Source organism: Leptosomus discolor, chromosome Z (genome assembly GCF_034619465.1).
Source record: "Leptosomus discolor isolate bLepDis1 chromosome Z, bLepDis1.hap2, whole genome shotgun sequence".
NCBI lineage: Eukaryota > Metazoa > Chordata > Aves > Leptosomiformes > Leptosomidae > Leptosomus > Leptosomus discolor.
The window spans coordinates 78959056-78980056 of NC_141419.1; the positions used below are offsets into that span (position 1 = coordinate 78959056).

At 38.0% G+C, this 21001-nt stretch overlaps 1 protein-coding gene across 3 annotated transcripts in view; it reads left to right on the plus strand.

Moving 5' to 3' along the window:
• The window catches only part of RICTOR (RPTOR independent companion of MTOR complex 2), a 43332-nt gene extending 24466 nt beyond the window's left edge, over positions 1–18866 (plus strand). For 2 of the 3 annotated variants that reach the window (XM_086480380.1, XM_086480379.1), the window contains exons 16-30: positions 367–443; positions 561–639; positions 1494–1603; positions 4102–4189; positions 4945–5037; positions 5710–5816; positions 6470–6699; positions 7487–8513; positions 11392–11569; positions 12813–12897; positions 14201–14431; positions 16282–16434; positions 17169–17292; positions 18199–18337; positions 18501–18866. In XM_086480380.1, the coding sequence (XP_086336506.1) occupies positions 367–443; positions 561–639; positions 1494–1603; positions 4102–4189; positions 4945–5037; positions 5710–5816; positions 6470–6699; positions 7487–8513; positions 11392–11569; positions 12813–12897; positions 14201–14431; positions 16282–16434; positions 17169–17292; positions 18199–18337; positions 18501–18575 (2796 nt within the window). In that variant the 3' untranslated portion in view covers positions 18576–18866. The remainder of the gene's footprint in view (positions 1–366; positions 444–560; positions 640–1493; positions 1604–4101; positions 4190–4944; positions 5038–5709; positions 5817–6469; positions 6700–7486; positions 8514–11391; positions 11570–12812; positions 12898–14200; positions 14432–16281; positions 16435–17168; positions 17293–18198; positions 18338–18500) is intronic. The other variant, XM_086480381.1, reaches the window with a different exon arrangement.
• Positions 18867–21001: the final 2135 nt, after the last annotated feature.

The following is a 21001-nucleotide window of genomic DNA, read 5'->3' on the forward strand; positions in this document are numbered from 1 at the left end:
CAAGAAGCTGCTGATGGTTTTGTTTCCTGATCATCGTTGATGGACTTCGTAACAGTTCATAGACCCCTTTGCTGAAAATACTGCAGTATTAATGACAAGATAGTGTCGACTTCTGGATTATGCCTACTTTTCAATACGAATTTGGACTAATTCAGCTATTTTTATCATTATACTTTTTGTGAAGTAGTATGTATTTAATGACAGAAGGTACCTAAAGTGCATAATACCAGGATGAGGTTAGTGCTGTTTGATAATTCCTTTTGTGAAAAACTTGCTACTTCATTGCTGGCAGATTGTAATTTGTAATTACAGTTTTCAGAATTGTATAGTGCTCAGATACTCCTTACGCGTTTTTAATTATTTTAGGCCAATCTTCATGCCCTTATCCAAATGAAACCAGCTCTTTCTCATCTTGGAGACAAGGGTCTGCTTCTGCTCCTAAGGTAATGTTGAACGTGCTGTTTGACTTTACACTGTACAGACAAATAACTGTTTGTTCTTACTCAAATTCCATGATTTGTTTTAAGTGGAGGACTAACTGTCTTGGTGTTACTTTGCAGATTTCTGTCCATCCCAAAGGGGTTTTCCTATCTGAATGAAAGAGGTTATGTAACAAAACAAATGGAGAAGTGGCAAAAGGTAATGCTAAGAATAAGAAATGTGCTCAGTATTAGGAAGAGGAAGGGTGTGAATATGAAGTATAGAAGGTCAAAGATTCTTAGAAATATTGCATATTCATATATGTGTATTGCTAGTGCCAATACATTTATTGCCCCAGTGACTTAAAACGATTTTGCTGAAGATGGTTGACAGGGTCTTACAGTTCCATAGCTCCTCTTTTGATTTACCTGCTTTTGATTTACCCAGGCCTTTTACATAATTTTAATATTTCAGCAAGTGTTTCTAAAATAGGCTGTTGTGTAAGGTCTTACCTAGAGAAGTGTGTAAATGAATACTACTTTTCAAGATACCTGTTACCTCTGGTTACTGCTAATTAAACCTGGAACTCCTGAAGATAGAATTAGTTTATGCTGTTAGGAAGTAAATAGGAACACAAGACCTCTAAGAAAAAGGTATCATCATCATGACTAGAATAAAACTCTTCATACATTATTTTGTTTTTGTAATTGATTATAAGTGCTTGGTCTCATTCCTGTTGGTAATTTTTTTACTAACTTAAGCTGTCACTTCTCTAGGAATACTGAAATGCATGGTGGTCTGTTGAGATTATTAGGGTTAAAAAGTCAGATGTGAACTATTTCCTTCTTTCCTTCCTTTTTTAACAAATTCACTGAAATAATTATGAAATCAATTGTAAACTGTGCACACTCACTGTATGTATGAAGAGCAGTAGTTTTGGTGAGCCCCATTTTCAGATCATAAAGAAATTCAGCCTACCTTAAGAATTACTTCAATTATTCTTTATAGAGTACCATGCAATTAAATTCATAAACCACTAAGTGTATTGTCAACCTTTGTCTGTCTGATTTTAGGAATATAACTTAAAGTATGTTGAATTGATTGAAGAACAACTTAATGAAGCACTTACAACATACCGCAAACCTGTTGATGGTGATAACTATGTTCGTCGGAGCAACCAAAGGTAAATTTGGGAAGATGTGTCTTTGGGCATAAGCTGGTGGAACTGATGGAGAGAGCTTTAAACTAGACTCTATGGGGGAAGGGGATGCCAACAGGTTTACAGTAGGTAAGCCAAGGGTTAGCATGTCGTCGCCTGAGGGTGGCAATGCTAGTGGGAACATTTACACTGCTCCTGGGAGTAGTGGAGGGCTCAGGAGCGTTATCTGAAATGCTTGTACACTAGTGCACACAGTTATGAGAAACAAACACAATGAACTGGAAGCGTTGGTCAGTTCCCAGAGCTATGATATCATTGGTATTAGTGAGACTTGGTGGAGTGAGTCCCACGAGATGGAGTGCTGGGATGGAGGGCTGCAGGCTGTTCAGGAGGGATGGGCAGGGCAGGCAAGGTGGAGGTGTCACTTTGTGTGTAAGGGAGATTGTACAGCCCTTACAGTTAGTGATGGTGTGGTTGAGAGCTTCTGGGTGAAGATTAGGAGGATGGGAAACAAAGGAGTGTTGTAGTGGGTGTCTACTACTGATAGATCAACCAGGATATTAGTACTGATGAGTTATTCTGTAGGCAATTAAATTTCTGCATTGGTAGCCCTTGTGGAGATTTCAAATTCCAGACATCAACTGGGAATACCATACTGCTGTGATGAGCAGGTCTTGGAAACTCGTGAAGTTTGTAGGAAATAACTTCTTATCACAAGTACTCAGTGAGCCAACTAGGAAAGAAGCTCTCCTAGACTTCCTGTTTGTGAGTAGAGAAGGACTTGTGGGACATGGGGTGGCAGATGTGTGATCATGAAATGGTTGAGGTTAAGATTTCGGTGTAATGAGAAAAAAGCACAGGAGAGTTGCTATCCTGGACTTCAGGAGAGCAAAGTCAGGGAACTGCTGGGAAACTGCTTTTGAGCCCTTAGGCATCCAGGAGTGCTGATCAGTTTTTAAGAACCACCCTTTAAAAAGGAGCAGGCAATCCCATCGTGTTGCAGGTCAAGGAAGTGGGGCAAAAGACCAGTTTGGCTGAACAGGGAACTCCTTATGGAGCTCAAGAGGAAAAAGAAGTTGTATGATCTCTGAAAGCAAGGTCAGGCTTCACAGGAAAATTACAGAGCTGTGGTTCATATTTGCAGGGAGGAGACACAAAGGCCAAAGCTGAATTAGAATTGAAACTGTTCGCTGTTGTGTCAGGTAACAAGGGCATTTTTAAGTATGTCAATAGCAAGAGGAGGTCTAAATAAAACATTCAGTACTTGTTGAAGCTGCTCACCTGGCTAATATGTGGGAACAGTGACTGAAGTAAGGGATCAGCTGCATGTTCACAAATCCTTGGGGCCTGATTGAATTCATTCCAGAGTGCTGAAGGTGAAGCAGATGTTAGGGCAGGACCACTCTCAATCATCTTCAAAGGTCTTGGGAGTCTGGGGAGGTCCCTGCTGACCGAAAGCTCTTCAATAAATTTATCAATGATCTGGATGCAGGAGTTGAATGTGCCATTAGCTGATGGTACCAAACTGGGAGGTGCTGTTGACTCTCTTGAGAGACAGGAGGCCTTGCAGAGGGATCTGGGTAAATTGGAGCATTGGTCAATGATTAATGGCATGAAATTTATCAAGCACAAACACCAGATTCTGCACCTGGGACAGGATAATGTCAGGCACAGGTATAGACTGGGAGAGGAGTGGCTGGAGAGCAGCCCTGCAGAAAGGGCTCTGGGGGTGCTGGCCGACAGCAGGCTCCGTGTGAATCAGCAGGTGGCCTGGCAGCCCAGAGGGCAAACCGCATCCCGGGGTGCATCACCCACGGCACGGCCAGCCGGCCTAAAGAGCTGGTTGTCCCGCTGTACTCAGCGCTGGTGCGGCCTCCCCTTGAGCACCGTGTGCAGTTCTGGGCCCCACCATTTCAGAAGGACGTGAAGGTCCTTGAACGCCTCCAGAGGAGGGCAACAAAGCCGGTGAAAGGGCTGGGAGGCAGGTCCTGGGAGGAGTGGCTGAGGAGTCTGGGCTTCTCTGGTTTGGAGCCAAGGAGGCTGAGGGGCGACCTCATCGCTCTCTGCAGCTTCCTGAGGAGGGGATGTGGAGAAGGAGGTGCTGATCTCTTCTCCCTGGGATCCAGTGACAGGACGCATGGGAATGGTTCAAAGCTGCGCCAGGGGAGGTTTAGGCTGGACATGAGGAACCGTTTCTTTACTGAGAGGGTGGTCAAACTCTGGAACAGGCTCCCTAGAGAGGTGGTCGATGCCCCAAGCCTGTCAGTGTTTCAGAGGCACCTGGACAACACCCTTAATAACATGCTGTAACCTTTGGACAGCCGTGAAGTGGTCGGCAAGTTGGACTAGATGATTGGTGTAGGTCCCTTCCAGCTGAAATATTGTATTCTATTCTAAATTCTCTGAAAGAATCCTCTTTGAAAAAACTCAAGAGTAACTCATTACACTACACTGCAGTGTAATTTATTTTAAAAGAAAATGTCAGAATTGCTGGGAATGCATGTGATTTATCTTTCTGCCAGATTACAGCGACCACACGTCTACCTGCCAGTTCACCTCTATGGCCAACTGGTACACCATAAAACGGGCTGCCATTTATTGGAGTCTCAGGTGAGGATAATAACTATTTATAACTTGAAAGATTTTAGAGTACTGTAACCCTTTTAAAATACGTTTTAAGAGATAGTATTTAAACAGTCATTGCAAAGTAAGTTTGTTATGAAAGTCTTAAGTTATATGGGTCCAAAAAGTTACAAAGACTGTCTTTGCCGTCCAGCCTCACGTAAAATTCCTTTCCAACACTGAAGTATCAGAGAAATACCTTGCAACATTTTTCTTAAAATGGCTAGCAAAATCTTGGAATTTAAAGCAACTCAGCAGTAGAAATCACTTTTCAGTCTGTGTGTGAGTGAATGTGTATATTACAAGTAAAACTGGCCTTTAATGGATGAGGGAGTAAATTCTTCTTTCTAATATCCTGAAAAGCTAAGATAACATACCCTAAGCCAGCTCATAGTTGCCTAAATGGATTCAATTTTAATGTAGGTTTACAAGATGATGTAATGAATTGAAATAGTTTAAAAGTTCAAGAGAAAGCTTATATATTGTGGTGTGTTAGTGTGATTAATCTCTTAGCTTTATAAAATCTGAAATAACTTGATGCAATCAATGAATACATTAAAATTTTCCACTTGCATTACTGTTTTATGCTTATTATTCCTGAACTACCACTGTTCATTTTAGGGTGCATACTTTAAATTAGTGCTTTACCATTTATTAAAAAATGTAAGAGAACCTGTTTGACTGAGGTCTCCGTTTCATTTTTAACTGAAGTTGTTTTTTTTCCTTCTGTTTTTCTCCTTCAGAGTATTGTTACAGACCTAAGTTACACTGTTCGTTCCCCAATGCTGGATAAGTGGGAAGGAATTAAGCAGCTGAAAGCAGCCCTTTGGGCCTTGGTTAGTAATAGATTTACAAACTTTTTGCAGTTGTTTGAGTTCTGTTACAGCTCTTGATTCTGAAAAAAAAAAATAAGCAAAATCCCATAAAATAACTAGTTAGGGTTTTTGTCATAAACACTTTTTCCAAGTTGGCTTTCTGTACTCTAACTGGGCTTTAAGTTGCAAATGTTTAACTGTACCTTTTTTGTTCTAAGGTTTTTCAATAGTGTCACTGTGTCTTTTTTCTTTTTGATTTTTTTTTTTTAACAAATAAAGAGAATAGATTGCCACATGTAGCAACAATATTATTATGGAACCAGTAGTTACAAGTTGCTGTGGTCTGATTTTAATGTATTTACTGTGGTGGTCTGAAATTCAATTTCTGGAAGAAAGTTGGCTGCCACTATTGATGCATGTAAATACATATGGTCAGGATACTCTTGGTACTTGGGTTAGGTGAAAACCTAGTGTCTGTGGCTATCCAAGCTACACGTCTAAATTTGCTTTGTCACCTCAACTGTTCGCCTGCTTCTTTCTTGTCTTTCCCCAAAGTGTATTTTGGAACATTTCTCTAAGGTGACTATTAGTGGAAGATATTGTAAGTATATAGTAAAAAACTCAGAAGTTTTACACTCATTGTGCTGGAGATCGCATCAAAACCAAAACTTACATGACAAACTTTTATTCTAGGGCAATATTGGATCATCAAATTGGGGTCTTAACTTGCTTCAAGAGGAGAATGTAATTCCTGATATAATGGCACTTGCCCAACATTGTGAGGTTCTCTCTGTTAGAGGGTATGTGTTATCTGATTCATGCGTAAAATTTCCAAATGGTAGTTGCCATAGATTTTCAAATAGCCTTACCTGTTTTATGTGAATATAGCTTTGCACTTACTTGAAAATCAGTTATCAAAGGTCATGGACAGAGTATCAATGTCAGTCATGTACCATCACTGAATTGTATAGGAAGTCTGAAAGAACATGCAGTAAGCAAATGAAACCTATGAAAAAGGGTAGATACTACTTTTCTCCTTTTTTAGAAAACAATTAAAATATTTGCTACTTGCATCTCTGGAATCAATTTATTATTCCAAATTCTTATTCAGTATCTTTTTTGTTTTGAATCTTTAAAAGCGTAGAGGGCCTCTTGCCTAATACTGCTACTACATTAATGTTTGGGTTTTTTTAAAAAAAAGGGTACTTTTCCACTTTATGTAATTGGTCTTTTGTAGTAATTAGTTTTTATTTTTTAATAGTGTATTGTTCTCACATTCTTCAGTGCATTTCTTAAGCTTCCGTTGATTTACAAATAAAAATGGACAAAGAGCTACTTGGCAGTTTTGTGAAGTTTCTGCTTTTGAAACTGTTTCTTTTCAAAAGAGAAATAAGTTTAGTTAAATTAGATGCTATGATTGTTGCTCTTTTTTCTGTATGTACATTAAATACAGAACCTGTGTCTACGTGCTTGGTCTAATAGCCAAAACTAAACAAGGATGTGACATTTTGAAGCATCATAACTGGGATGCAGTGCGACACAGTCGTAGACAGCCTTGGCCAGTGGTCCCTGATGACATGGAGCAGCTCTGCAATGAACTTTCTTCTATACCCAGCACTCTTAGCTTGAACTCAGAGTCCACCAGTTCTAGGCATAACAGTGAAAGCGAATCTGCTCCTTCAAGTAAGTAGAAACAACAACAAAACAAGCAAACAAACAAAACCCTAAAACACACCACAAAACTGCAGTTTGGTGGTGTTACTTTTTGGGAGGATGAAGTTCAGGCAAATGGTGTAACAGCGTTATTGCAAGAAAGAAGAGTGCAAGTAAGGGCAGAGAGTTATATGCATTCAGAGAGATGTAGATAAGTGAGAAGGGAAAAGAACAGTGTCTTAGGTTTACATTTCGTATAGAAGAAATGTTAACATCAGGATAAGTTACTAGTTTTTCTGTCAAGTCATGGCAGCTTGCTGTAATACCCTGCAGATACCTCTGTGCTTAGGTATAAAGATGCATTTGCTTGGTTGTCCTCAAAGGAATATTCTAGAATATAAATACATATATTCTGTGTGTATATGTATACACACACAGAGTATTGCTGTATCTAAATTCTTGTATATTTTAGTATCGTAACACATTTTAATTTTGCTACGGATATTTGGAATTCAAATCCAGAAATATAGCATATTTAGATATCATTAAAGGAGTCCATTAGTTGTAATCCTAGTAGCTTGATATTTGCACTGAAATAAGATAGTGTGGCTTTTGTTTTGAAGCAGTGAGACCTTCAGCTCAGGTGCTCCCCAAGACACTTAATTTATACTACTAAGTTATGCAGAAAAATTAAAATTGCAGTAAATCGTATAGTCTCCCACTTTGGCTTCTGTAAAATTGCTTACTTTTTCACAACGTAGTTTATACATTTTGAAGAAATGTCTGTTTTAAGTGACAGTGTCTCATATAATTTCAGGTATGTTCATCATGGAGGATGACCGTTTTGGTAGTACTTCCACTAGTACATTTTTCCTAGATATTACTGAAGATGCAGAACAAATATTTTATGACAAACCTGGACCTTCAAAGGACAAAGACCGTAGTCCCTTTCCTTTTTTTTCTTCTAGTAGGCTTGTGAAAAATCGCATTCTAAACTCTCTTACTCTACCAAATAAAAAACACAGAAGCAGCAGTGATCCAAAAGGAGGAAAGGTGACATCTGACAGTAAATCAGGCATGAGGCGAAATCGTACAGTAACAGAACCTTCTGGTAGTATAGACTTTCCTGCTGGAGAAGAATTCAACCCTGTTTTCAGAGTTCCTAAAATCCAGACTCTACGATTAGAAACTTCTTTTGTTGGAAGTAAGCACATGGAAGATACTGATAGTACCCCAAGTATCGGAGAAAATGATCTGAAGCTGCCAAAAAGTCTTGGAAATGAAATTCACCGGGAAAACACAAGCAGAGAAAGGCTAATAGGAGATGGTACTACACAAACACATTTCAAGAGTCGTAGCTTAAGTTTTAATACAGATACCACCACAAGTGGCATAAGCTCAATGAGCTCTAGCCCTTCAAGGGAGACTGTAGGTGTGGACACTACAAATGTAGATACTGACTGCGGAAGTTTGAGTACTGTGGTAAGCACAAAAACAGTTAAACCAAGTCACTGTTCAACACCACAGTCTAACCACCTGCCTCTCTCAAAATCCAACTCTGTATCACTGGTACTGCCAGGGTCTTCTCATACACTTCCCCGAAGAGCCCAGTCTCTTAAAGCTCCTTCTCTTGCTACGATAAAAAGTCTTGCGGACTATAACTTCAGCTACACAAGTTCTCGAGATGCCTTTGGCTATGCTACACTAAAACGCTTACAACAGCAGAGGATGCATCCTTCACTGTCTCACTCGGAAGCCCTAGCATCTCCAGCAAAGGACGTGCTGTTTACTGACACTATTACCATGAAGTCTGGCAGCCTGGATTCTCGGCTAACCCCAAGCCGGTAGGGTATTATTATGTGCTCATTTTTGACTTCAAAGCTGTAAGAGCAATTAAATAAGTATCTTTCTAATTTCTTTTTTCCAACTTCACCTGAAAGTAACAGTTGTTGCAGGATGATTCATAACTTCACTGAAAGCAGTATCGCTATTAGGAGAATAATATAATAGAGTGAGATTTCTCAACTTTCTAAGTGCTGTCAGAGAAGCCTGGCTTTCATAGCTGTGCTCAGACCCTTTAATGCTGATAGTGACAAAGGAAAATGCTTCCTTTTATCACATTTGCTTCCTGTTTAACTTTTTTTAATATTTAAATGCAATTACACTGCTAATGTTACTAAAGTTGCAGTCACAAAATTGCCCGTGTAGTCAGAGCTATATTTGAGAAGAGAATTTTCTCGATGTCCCTTGGTGAGGTTTTAGGACAGGGGCTCCTGCCAATGTGCTATATTCGTGTTCACTGTGACATTGAGGCCAGTGGTGAGATACTGGTACCGTTGATAGGAATGTCAGTTTGGCTTCTTAGCTACAACAGAGCATACATTTTACTCATAGCATTTATTTTTAGATGGCAGTGTCACCTTTTTTTTTTTGAGTAATATTAGATGTTCTGAAGACTAATTGTATAGTTACGTAAGATATCTCACTCATGACATTGACACTGTTCCCAGCAGCTACAGTCAATGCTTAACAACTTCCTCTTAAAAGCTCTTCTACCAAATTTTCCTTTCAAATCATCTTTTAGCTAGTGCACTGGATTTTCACGTTAGTATTGAAAGGGAAAAGGCACGTTCTATCTCTGTTCTTACGTAAACATCCTCTCTTGGGTGAGTGAAAGCGGCGAAGCTACCAGTACTTTGGTCATCTGCTTACTGCACAGAAGAGCAAATGCCCAGTCCCTGAACTGCACTCTGCAGTTGGGTGTATGTAGTGGCTGGTTTAGTATGCATATTAGTCCTGATTAAGGTCAACATTCATTTGTTGATATTTTCACATGATTCTGCAAAGATGCCATAAAAGATCAGTTGCCTGTGTTCAATTAAGTTAGAACTAGACGGAGTGTGCTGATTGGATTAAGAGTGATTCAGTAGTTAAGCTGCACTATCCTGGAAATCAGAAGTGCTTTTCCTTGCTCTGTCACTGGCTTCCTGTGCTAATGCAGGAAAACATCAGTGTCACTTCAGTGGCAATACAGGTTCTGTTGTGGCTGTCGTAATGGTACCATTCCTTGCAGTCGTGCCCTTGATGTGCAAAGCACCATTGCTGCAGTGGACTTTCATCCTGACACTCTGCATGGTGTAATGCTAACAGCGTTCCTGGTGCTTAGCTGTTCATGATCTCTTCTGTGGTGGTTAGGGTCAAGGATTTGAGCTGACCTGTTTAACATTGAACTGAAATGGTTGGAGTGCTCATGTCTGTGAGAAGGTTAAAAAACTGGAGACATACATATTACAAGAGATTGTCAGATTGTGTTGGTTACTAATATAATTGATTGGAAAGACTTTTCTGACTGTTTATAGCTGAGTGTCTGCACTGAATAATTGTGGTCCTTTTAATTTCGGAGTATGTTACTACTTCCAGCTAAATCCTGTCCTTGATTGCTGTTTAAGTAATTAATTGGAAAAAAATACTCTGTTGTTCTTGTCTGCCAAGGCTATTTTTCTGTCAGTCTTCAGAAAAATTTTTGATTCATGCTTCATTGACAAATCCGTGTGTTCATTGCAACTAGAAGCTCGAAATTTATTTTTGTGATGTTTCTAGTTGTTCTTGTTATTCAAAGCATTGAAAAGCTTATTTCTTTGCATAATTTATTTTGTGAGGCTAAATTTTCCGCCTTTACTTCTAAAAACCAAACAAAAATGTTAATGTGCATGTCTCAAATCCTGATTATGACTCTTACCTGTAGAAATGCTTTCATGAAAACTTTCCAGTGTTTATCACTACTAATGATACATCTGTTAGCAGGGACACATATTTAGGATTATACTTCTACTTTTAGTTTTTATATTGAGAATAATTGTAGGATGCTTTATTATGAAATATCTAACATAATTAGTAACTCTGGCGGTTTAGAATCATGGAATCATTTGGGTTGGAAAAGACCTTTAAGATCATCCACTGCAACTGTAAACATAACACTGCCAAGTCCACCACTAAACCGTGTCCCTAAGCACTACATCTACATGTCTTTTAAATACCTCCAGGGATGGTGACTCCACCACTTCCCTGGGCAGCCTGTTCCCATGCTTGACAACTCTTACAGTGATTAAATTTTTTCTAATGTCTGATCTAAACCTCCCCTGGTGCAACTTGAGGTCACTTGCTCTCATCCTTTTGAAGTACATCTTGACTTTTTATTGTAAGTCCACTGGTACTGTCATTAGCATTGGTCAGAATTAGTTAGGTTAGAATTTGTGCTGCACATTCCTGTTGTGTAAAAATGTCTTGAGCCTTACATGGTCATCCAGGGAAGGTACGTTCAGGGTTTAGGTACATTTCAAAATGAGGCAGTTAGCAGTTTAAAAGCCTAAATCTTTACTGACCATGTATGGGCTGTAAATCTTCAAAGCCTGATAAATTGGAGAAAATTTGTGGTTTTGCGGGGTTGGCAGCCCCTCAAGCAGAAGTTCCATCCTGCTGTCTTTGAAGTCCCTGACCCAGGACTTTGAAAGAAAATTTTTTTACCTGAGAAATTGCCAAACTGCGCAATTCAGTATGAGGCAGAAAAAAGCAATGAGCCTGTAGCTGTAATTTGACAGAGTAACAAACTCTGTTGTACAATGGGAAGATGGGGATAGTCTTTGTGCCAGCAGTCCTTCTTGCTTTTAATGTGCCAGAATGAGAGAGTTACCAAGATTGTGACTTATTATTTCAATGTTACAGGTTCATGAAAGCTTTAAGTTACGCTTCGTTAGATAAAGAAGATTTACTGAGTCCTATTAACCAAAACACACTTCAGCGTTCCTCTTCTGTTCGCTCCATGGTTTCTAATGCTACATATGGTAGCTCTGATGATTACATTGGCCTTGCTCTCCCAGTGGATATTAATGAAATATTTCAGGTATGTATGTGATAACTTACTGGGTTAATTTGCATCTCCATACTGAAAGGTGATCAACTGTTGCATTTTCATCAGAATAGATTAGATCTAGAGAAATGAGGAAAATCGGATGTACTTTCAAGGAATATGTTTTGAAGAACAAGAGTTTCTTTTCTAACCCCATTTACAGAAAATCACTAGTCTGTTTTGTATTAGGCAAATACTGACACAGACTAGGTCAGAAGAGTGTTAGAAGGTAGCATAAATATGGTGTCCTAAGATTTTTAGTTTATGTACTAAAATCATCATAGTCTGCGGACGTTTGTTCGTACCTCTTTAACTAATTGATATGTTCATTGGTCAACCATAAATGGTGTGCATAGACGCAATTAACTTCCTGCTACCATGATCTTGATTAAATATTAGTTTATTTATATATATCTTCATAGCATTAAATTGCCTTGTCTTTACCTAACCTCCCAGATATATCTATATATAAGTTAAAGCAGATGATTTTCAGTGTCTCATCAATTGCCTTCCTCTTTCTAGTTGGTTAAAACACATTCTCATCTAACAAACTGATGCATCACAGGGTTTAATAGTCTGTTTCTTGATTATCAAAACCAGGGTATGGTCCATGGGAAAGGTGAATCAGTGACCTTTCTTATCTTCAGTTTACTTAGTCTTTGCCTTTCAAATCTGAATACTTTATTACTAATCTCAAGAAATTACTGAAGCTAGAGCAAAGGCAAGACTTTCCATCATACCTGTTTCTGTTCCCCCTTGATGAAATGACTGCTTTTTCTTTCTCCTTCACAGACTTTGTGGGATATATATGTTGCCTCTTTTCTCTCTCAACTCTTTTTGTAGAGTTGAGACACATCTTGACTCTACAGCATCTTACAGGCACCATTTTAGATGTCCTGGGTGTTTTTGCACTGCTCTCCCAAGATCTCCAGTGGTGTAAAGTGATCATGAACAGATCAGTGATAGCCATTTCAGGGCCACTGGTTTCCTTACAGCCCATCATCACTGTTTTAACATTTACTGATTGTTCATAAGCCTTACTTAATAAATGTTCATTCACAAACAAATGTTTTTTCGTTTCTTTAGCACTCAGGAGCCCATTCTTAATTTCCTCCTCTAATTAAGTCTTTTTCCTGAAGTAAAAAATGGACAACATTTTATTTCCTCATAAAATGTATTTTTCCTTTGTGTATGATTGTCAGCTGTGCTAATTTTAATTTTCACTTGAATATTCCAGGTAAAGGAAACTCCATATTTCCAGAAGAAAACCACACCTCCATTTGATGACCGTGGAGCTAGGGTCTTTGCACCTGATGCAGGAGGTACTGGTTTTGTTCCTCTCCTGTACCTTTATGGTGTTTATTTGTACATTGGGTGGGGTGTTAGTTTTTGACTTTTCCTTACAGAAAAAGTTATTTTTAGTTTAGGTTTTGAGAGCTAGCAGGCTATTAATTCCCTGTTTATTTAGTTTGAGATAATATAGTGTTGCTTCAAAGCAACATAAGCTTGGTCCTGCTCTAATAAATGAAGCAGGAAAGTTTACATATCTTTGATTAATATGAGCTAATACTAATTGAAGACTGGTAGTTGGTACTGCATTAAAGCAAGTAGTAAAATTTAAGCTAAGATAAAATATGTATGCCACATATTGAGGTGTTACATTTTGACTTCCTTTGATTAAACGTGAATTTATAAGAACCAATAAAGGTATTAGCTGTGTATTTCAGGAATTAAATTTCATTTTTCTGGAATGTTTCCATGACAATTGATAAGCAGAGGTGATGGGACATGGTACAAGAGAATTGCAAGTGCTCTGTAATGTCAGTCTTGTTCTGGAATGCACTTCCTTCTTACTCCAGAGTAGTCAGAAATCTGTACAGCGTCAATATGTGTCTTTTCAGTAGGACAACTGAAAAAGAAGCATTGAAACTGGTACTAAAGTAGTATAGGATAGCTGTTGTCTTGCCTCCTAGTTAACTGGAACTTTATTTCGAGCACTGTGAACATCCAAGTAGACACTCCTTACTGATTTTTTTTTTTTCTTTCATGCTGTTAATGTAACATATAAAGCTTATTTTCCTGAAAGTGTGTTTCTAGTGTCACTTGCTAAGTTTCAGTGTAAAGTAAGTCTTGTTCAAAATTGTATTTGTTGGTATTTTCCACCCAGGGACCGAGTATGTCACTAAGGTGTGTTCGGCTTGTTTCTGCATTGTTGAATCTAGTTTCTTCCTATTACAGGCACCAAGTTACAGGGTTTTTAAACTGTGTTTCCATGTTCATTGGTGCATCTGTAATTTAAACATCTGGTATATTGTACTAATCTTGTTTAACACTATGAAAATTGGCGACGCATTAGCGTTACATGGGTATTACTAATGTTGATATAATGTCAGGATTTACAACATATCTTCTTACACTGTGTGTGTTTAGAGGTGGAATTCTGTCCTTTGCAATGTTTTGTTGTATATGGTGAGCAAGGACTAAAACGCTGGCAATCCTGGGAGCTCGACCACTCAAAGTTTCTAGATCTTCACACACGAAAGGCTCAAAAGGGGAAATTTAATTGAAATAACGTTGGTTGCTTGGTTTTGTTTTTTTTTCTGATGTCTAATTGCTTATCTACAGGTCTTCCATCAGGTGCAAGTGATGTTGTCAAAAGCCCTTTTCAGATGCTCCGACAGCAGATCAGTCTCACAGAAATAATGAATACCAGCCGTTCAGATGCCTCTCAGTTTTTAGAAAATACAGAGGATACAGGGCTACAGGAGCACACAGATGAGAACTGCCTTTACTGTGTCTGTATTCAAATACTGGGTTATCAGCCTAACAACAAAGTGAACTCTTACAGTCGTACAGGTTAGTGTTCCTTGTGGGGAAGTGTGATAAAACTGAATGAAAAGATTGAATTTTGTTCATCTTTAAATTGATTAATCAGTAAGATTTTTTTCATACTGACTATTGAACTTGAAATTAATTCTCTGTAATAAGCTCACTGTGCAACCAATGGTATTTCTATGGTCATTTCCAGCTTTTTGATTTCTAATGGTGTTAGTATGACTAGCTTGCATGTATGTTTTTTAAATATTTCTGAGAGCTTATCAAAGTATAAAGTTTGAAACCTTACTTAGTACTTAAAATTGATGTCCTGAAAAGTGACGCTTGCTGTCAAACTAATCAAAAGTCTGACTTCAAAGCAAGTCTGTACTATAAAACCAAACAAAAAGGAAATGTGAGTCTGTTGAAATTGAGCTGTAATTTCTGGAATTTAGTCTTCTTCTTTCATGTTTTGAGATTTGGATCAGATTCAGAATTACTTTTGCCTAACCTCCTCTGCAGAGCTTGCAGTTAAATGTCTTTTTGCAATGTCTGTAATAAAAAGATAATCCAGTAACGGATGCTTAATAGGAATCCTCACCGTTTTACAAGTGTTACACATTCACCTAGTAGCACATAAAGAGTACTGTTGACAAAGGAGGATGATGTACAAAATGTGAGGAATGGCCCAGGGACCTGAGTTTGAGCTTGCGTTCGGTATCGACAAGGGATGGCAGATAAAATCCCAACTGTAGTCTTCAAATAGCATAAGGGGATTACAGGTGTGGCAGAGACAAGCTCTTGTGAAGACACAAAGCCAGATGACAAGAGGCTACAAACATGTGCTGTAGGAATAGAAATTCCAGTTTAACATAAGAGGAAATTTCGCAGTGTAATCTAATCTTATTTTGAGGTGGACCCTGCTTTGAGCAAGGAGTTCAACTAGGTGATCTCAAGGAGTCCCTTCAGACCTGTTTTTCTGTGGTTAGAATAATAGAATGGTTTGGGTTTGAAGGGACCTTAAAGACCATCCAGTTCCAACCCCCCTGCCATGGACAGTGACACCTCCCACTACAGCAAGTGCTCCAAGCCTCATCCAGCCTGGCCTTGAACACTGCCAGGGAGGGGGCAGCCACAGCTTCTCTGGGCAACCTGTGCCAGTGCCTGAGCACCCTCACAGGAAAGAACTTCTTCCTAATATCTTGTCTAAATCTCCCCTCTTTCAGTTTGAAACCATTACCCCTTGTCCTGTCACTGCATTCCCTGATCGAGAGTCCCTCCCCACCTGTCTGTAGTCCCCTTTAAGTACTGGAAGGCCACTAGAAGGTCTCCCCGGAGCCTTCTCTTCTCCAGGCTGAACAACCCCAATTCTCTCAGTGTGCCATCACAGGGAAGGTGCCCCAGTCCCAGGGAGCTGTTAGCTGTGCAACAATCAAAAGCTTGCATTGTATATTAATCTCTTTAAATCCTGAATGCCAAAGGCTGTGGATAGTGAAACCTCCCAGAAGAATCTTGCTTGTCACATCTTTCTTTTGGTTTAGTCAGAGCCCTTCTTGCAGTACCTGTGATAATTGCATGAACAACAAAAAAATTATGTGCATGCAAGAGTGTCGGATGCAGATACATCAATAAGAGCTGTATGTGTGAAGACAGTTTTTAGGGTCAGTGTCTAAAAGAATTTCACTCGAGTATATTAAGAATCATAAAAAGTGATTTTTAGACATTTTGAGTATGGTTTGCCCCAAATTCAGCGTCTAGTTTCTAGCTGGTTTGTATGCACAGTACTTAGTGCGTCTGTGTCTTCCATGCTTATCACTGCTGCAAAAGTAAGAAAAGCGTTTGAAGTGAGGAAGGGTGTGAATAACAAAGATGCAACATCTTGTTTATGCCAGATTTTTCAGACATTCCATATACTGACTGGTGTGGGCAGACCATACACAATCACTTAGATGTGCATTCCTCCAAATTTTCTGGAATTTCAGGCTGTAGTGATGCAGTATCCCATGGTTCAGCTAGCAGCACCAAGAGTACAGAGCTTGTACTAGGTAAGTTTGAAAGCCTTATGATTATTAGAGACTAATAACTCCTAAAACTATTTTTTGGGTATTGTGGAAAAAATAATGTTTAATTTATGCATACTGCAACAAAGTAGTGCTCAAAAAAAACCACTCTACAACAAAAGGATAAAACCAGCAACCATGTCCAGATAGGGAGAACATACTTTTAAACTCTCCTTTTGCTATACAGCGTTTCTGCAGGTTATTAAATAGCTCTGTGTCTGACATTACAAGCAGATTGATTACCTTTTTTTTTTTCCACACTGGTGTTAGCTTGGGGGAAAAACAAATATTGCAATTTCTGTAGTGAAAGAGATTTCTTTCTTAGGCTTGTGTTTTACATTTTGAATTATCGTAATTTCTTACGAAGTAGCTGGTTGCTAACTTATCCAGTGTCTGATAGAAACAGAGCAGGTAATCACTTGCCCAGTTTGCTGCATGGTGTAGTGGTAGAGACAGTACTGTAATTGAATCTTACAGGTTTTTCCATTTATGAAGTGGTACTTCAACTTTTTTTAAAATACTTGTACGTTAAAATTCCTGAAAATAGTATTTTGTTACATTTTGTTTTCAATGGAAATATTTGTTGGTAATTCAGAATACACACATAAATACATGTGGGTTCATGTTTGTGGAAGGCTGAAACAGACTTATGTGGCATAAGATCAGCACAATCAAAGACTGTTCTGTTTAAACTCCATAAGGTTTAATTTTTTTTCCAGGAGTAAAATCTATCCCAGATGATACACCAGTGTGCAGAATACTTCTGCGGAAAGAAGTCTTACGTTTAGTGATCAATTTGAGTAGTTCAGTAGGAACTAAGGGCCATGAAACTGGACTCTTGACGTAAGTTCAATACGTACAGATGTGTTAGCAACATTTATTTGTGTGTATTCTCTAAGATCTCGGGCATAGTGATTAACCTGAGTTTTGACTTCTCAAAAAATTGTCAAGCAGATATGATTGAATGATTGGATGTAACGTAGAAGCCAGACAAAGAATTTTCCTTTTAATATTTTTGCTCTTTCTTACTCTTCCTCAGTCTTTTTAAAATCAGTAATTCAACTGTAGTGATATTTCATAACATACCCAGTATATCCTGGATGTTTAAAAAAAAAAAACCCAGTAGTTCTTTTTTGTTATTTGTGCCAAATAACGTATGTCACATAAGCAGAATAACAAACTGAAAGTGACTTCTTGAGAAACACAGGTGTGCTTTGAGCAAGAGTTACGGGAATTAATTTATAGAAAAAAACATGTTAAAATGTAGCAATTTAAATCCAGGGAGCAAATGTCATAATAAAACCTGTTGGTTTCTGGGCTAGTGACATTGGAAACTGACATACAACTGCTAAAAGGAAAATGCAGAAATGCTCATTTTAGCTTCAGAAATGCTTGCAGATAATTAAGTTAGCTTTGCCATATTTTTTATTACTGTTGTACATGCAGTTGCCAATTATTTGATACACTATTCTCTTTCTGCATCTATTATTTTAAGACTAGGCGGTCTCAGCACTTTCAAATCGTGTATTCTGTTTCATCTCATTAACATAATTTCCTCCAGTGTGGTACAAAATAACGCTGTCTGTTCTGATTTTCTTGCTTCATCAAATCCAGGATTTATAATGCCTATTACTGAAGAGTTCTACTTTGTTGATCATGACAGTCAAAATCTAATCGAACATATGACGATTAAAATATGGTGGAAATCTGTTCAAGACTTAGAAAATTTTGGTTTTTTCTGTTTTTCAGAATTAAGGAGAAGTATCCCCAAGCATTTGATGATATATGCCTTTACTCTGAGGTGTCCTACCTATTAGCACATTGTACATTTCGACTTCCATCTCGAAGGTTCATTCAGGAGCTATTTCAAGATGTACAGTTCTTACAAGTGAGTGGAGGGTTCAAACATGTTGAATGCACCAAAGTGAGCCAGCTGGGTGCAGATTTCATGTTCTGAATAAAAGGTGCTTTCAGATACGTCTTAAAGGACACCATTTTATAATGTCTGTCTAGTAAAAACCCTAACAACATCATTTGTCTTTTTCTTTTAGATGCATGAAGAAGCAGAGGCTATTTTAGCAACACCAGCAAAACAGCCATTAATCAATACATCAGCTGAATCCTGACCTCTGTCTCACACGGTGCATTGCGTATAGACTTTCTGAAATCCTTAGACGACCTCCGACTGACTGGATAAAAAGCTTGGAACATCATCTTCTGGACCATTCCAGAAGCTACTGGTACCTGAAGACTGACCTGAAAACTTTTTCTTCTTCAACCAATTACTGCCCCAGTCTTTTGAGCCCCTTGGGGAGTTATTAAACATTACCATAGTTTTAATAATAGTTATTACCAGTATATGCAAGAGCTGAGCACTGAACACCTCCACAAGTTTTCATTTCATTTTCTACCATAAATTAAAAAAAAAAAAACAAAAACAAACAAACAAAAAAAAAACACAGGACAGCATTCAGAGACATCTTTTTTTGATTGACTTCTGATTCTATTCCAGAGAAGCAGAACAATGCCTTGCTTTTTAAACTCTGGATACCAGGAATCAGAGATGAGGGTGCATTCCATTGCCAGCAATGGGGAGCCATGCTGTAATCATGGACACCAGGGGATTAATGTTAGCCGTTCTCTGTTGATTTTTGTACTGTTTATAACACTACTTCGGAGTTTGTAACTTCAGACAGAAAGAAAAGCCTCTGTGAATTTGAGGTTTCCTTAAGTTATTTTAATATTGCTGTAGTTGTAAGTCATTTTATTAGCAGTCTCTCCAATTTCATTACATTTACATATATGTATTTTACCTGAAGCAGTTAAGGATTTTCACTACAGTTTGATTTTAAAAATAACAAAACATTTAAACTTAAAATGCTGAAATCAGATTGTCCCTAAATGATATGCATGTGTTTGCAGTTTCTACATTCATGCTCATATAGTACAAATGTCGGTCTTACTCTTAACTAAAATCCTTTAAAAAGCATGATTTGTGTCAGATAAATGACTATTGTGTAACCTAAACTTGAAGACATTTAATCATTGCTGCTTTTGTGAGAAGACATAATACGTGTGGTTTCCACGTTCCATGGAAACAGCCTTTTATAAAAACAAAGGTTTATTTGAATTTTCAATGGATGAGTGATCAAGCATCAGATAGTACTAATAATTGTAGTGAAAAGCCTTAAGTACCAAACTTTGGAGCACCAGTACTTATAATGTTATGCTGGTGTTTAAGACTTGTTGCAAAAGTGAAATTATACAGTGACTGTTAATGAGTGAAATAGTTGCCTCTATAATGTTAGTAATGAGGTTTCTAAATTAATGAGTGGAAGCTTAAAAAGAAAAAAGAGTCCCCATCACTTTTAATGGATGTGAGGATTCAGAAGCCTTTATACGAAGGTAGTATAAATATATGCAAATGTGTATATACAGTAGCATGGCCACCTTTGTTAGAATGCCTGTAATAGAAGGGATTACCCTTTGATTTTGATATAGGTGAATAATTCAGCTGGACTGTACTAAGTAGAACGTATTTTTATCCATTCACTTTTCCCATTTTTTATAATTGTCAGATTAATACTTAGGTGAAGAAAAGTGAAATTTATCCTGATGCTCATAACTCTGTTCTTACTAGCTATGCTACTGGGGATTTCAGTAAGTAGTCCTGTGAACAGTAAAACACAACTCCTAGTGAAATGCAGAATTTATTTGTTCTTACTGGAACTTCCATCTTGCCACATAGGCACTGCTTTGCAGCTATCACTTCACTGAGTTTTTATGTGCACTGCATACCATCAGGTTCTGGTAAAGCAGACTGTAAGTTGCTGCTCATAGTGAAATTTAGTTCCTAAAATTATCTTTTCATGAGTTCCCACTAAAAGAAGGAGTAAAAAGAAATTGATTCAACTCTTCCATGGTTAGTGACACAAATAATACACTTCTGTGTCAAGGCATGTTTGAAATGATCTGAAAACATACCACACTAGTAACTATTAGACTTCTCTGCTCATAAGGAGTAAATTCTTCTGTAAAACCAAAATGTCAATCACAGTAGACCAAATAGTGGTATAAACTCCAAAGGAAATAGTGTAGTTTTCCCAAAAATGGGGCTTGCATATCTTATACCGTAGTTTCAAACACTACCTCAGTTAGGCTAGAGTGTAAGAGATTTGTTTTAGTAACTAGATGGGGTTACATCAAAGAACTCCGTGTTATTTTTCTGCAGTTAAAGCAAAATAAGTTTTATCACCTGTAGTTAAAAAAACACTTTTGTTCATTTTTTACCAGTTTAACCCATAGCACTTAATGTAGAAAACGCCGTAGGAAGGCCTCTGATTATAAAAAGGTAAGCAAAAGCAATGTCAAAGTACTTCTGAAAGAATCTTCATCCTGAAATGCTTGTGTGTTCTGAAGTACTTGCTTGTGTGGGGATCCATGACAACAGAAACTTGATGTACAAATTATGGCTGCAAATTCAGTTATAAAACGTGATTTTTTTTTTCTGAAAGTGTATGAGTGTCAGTAGATTTCAACAAGTATGCATCAA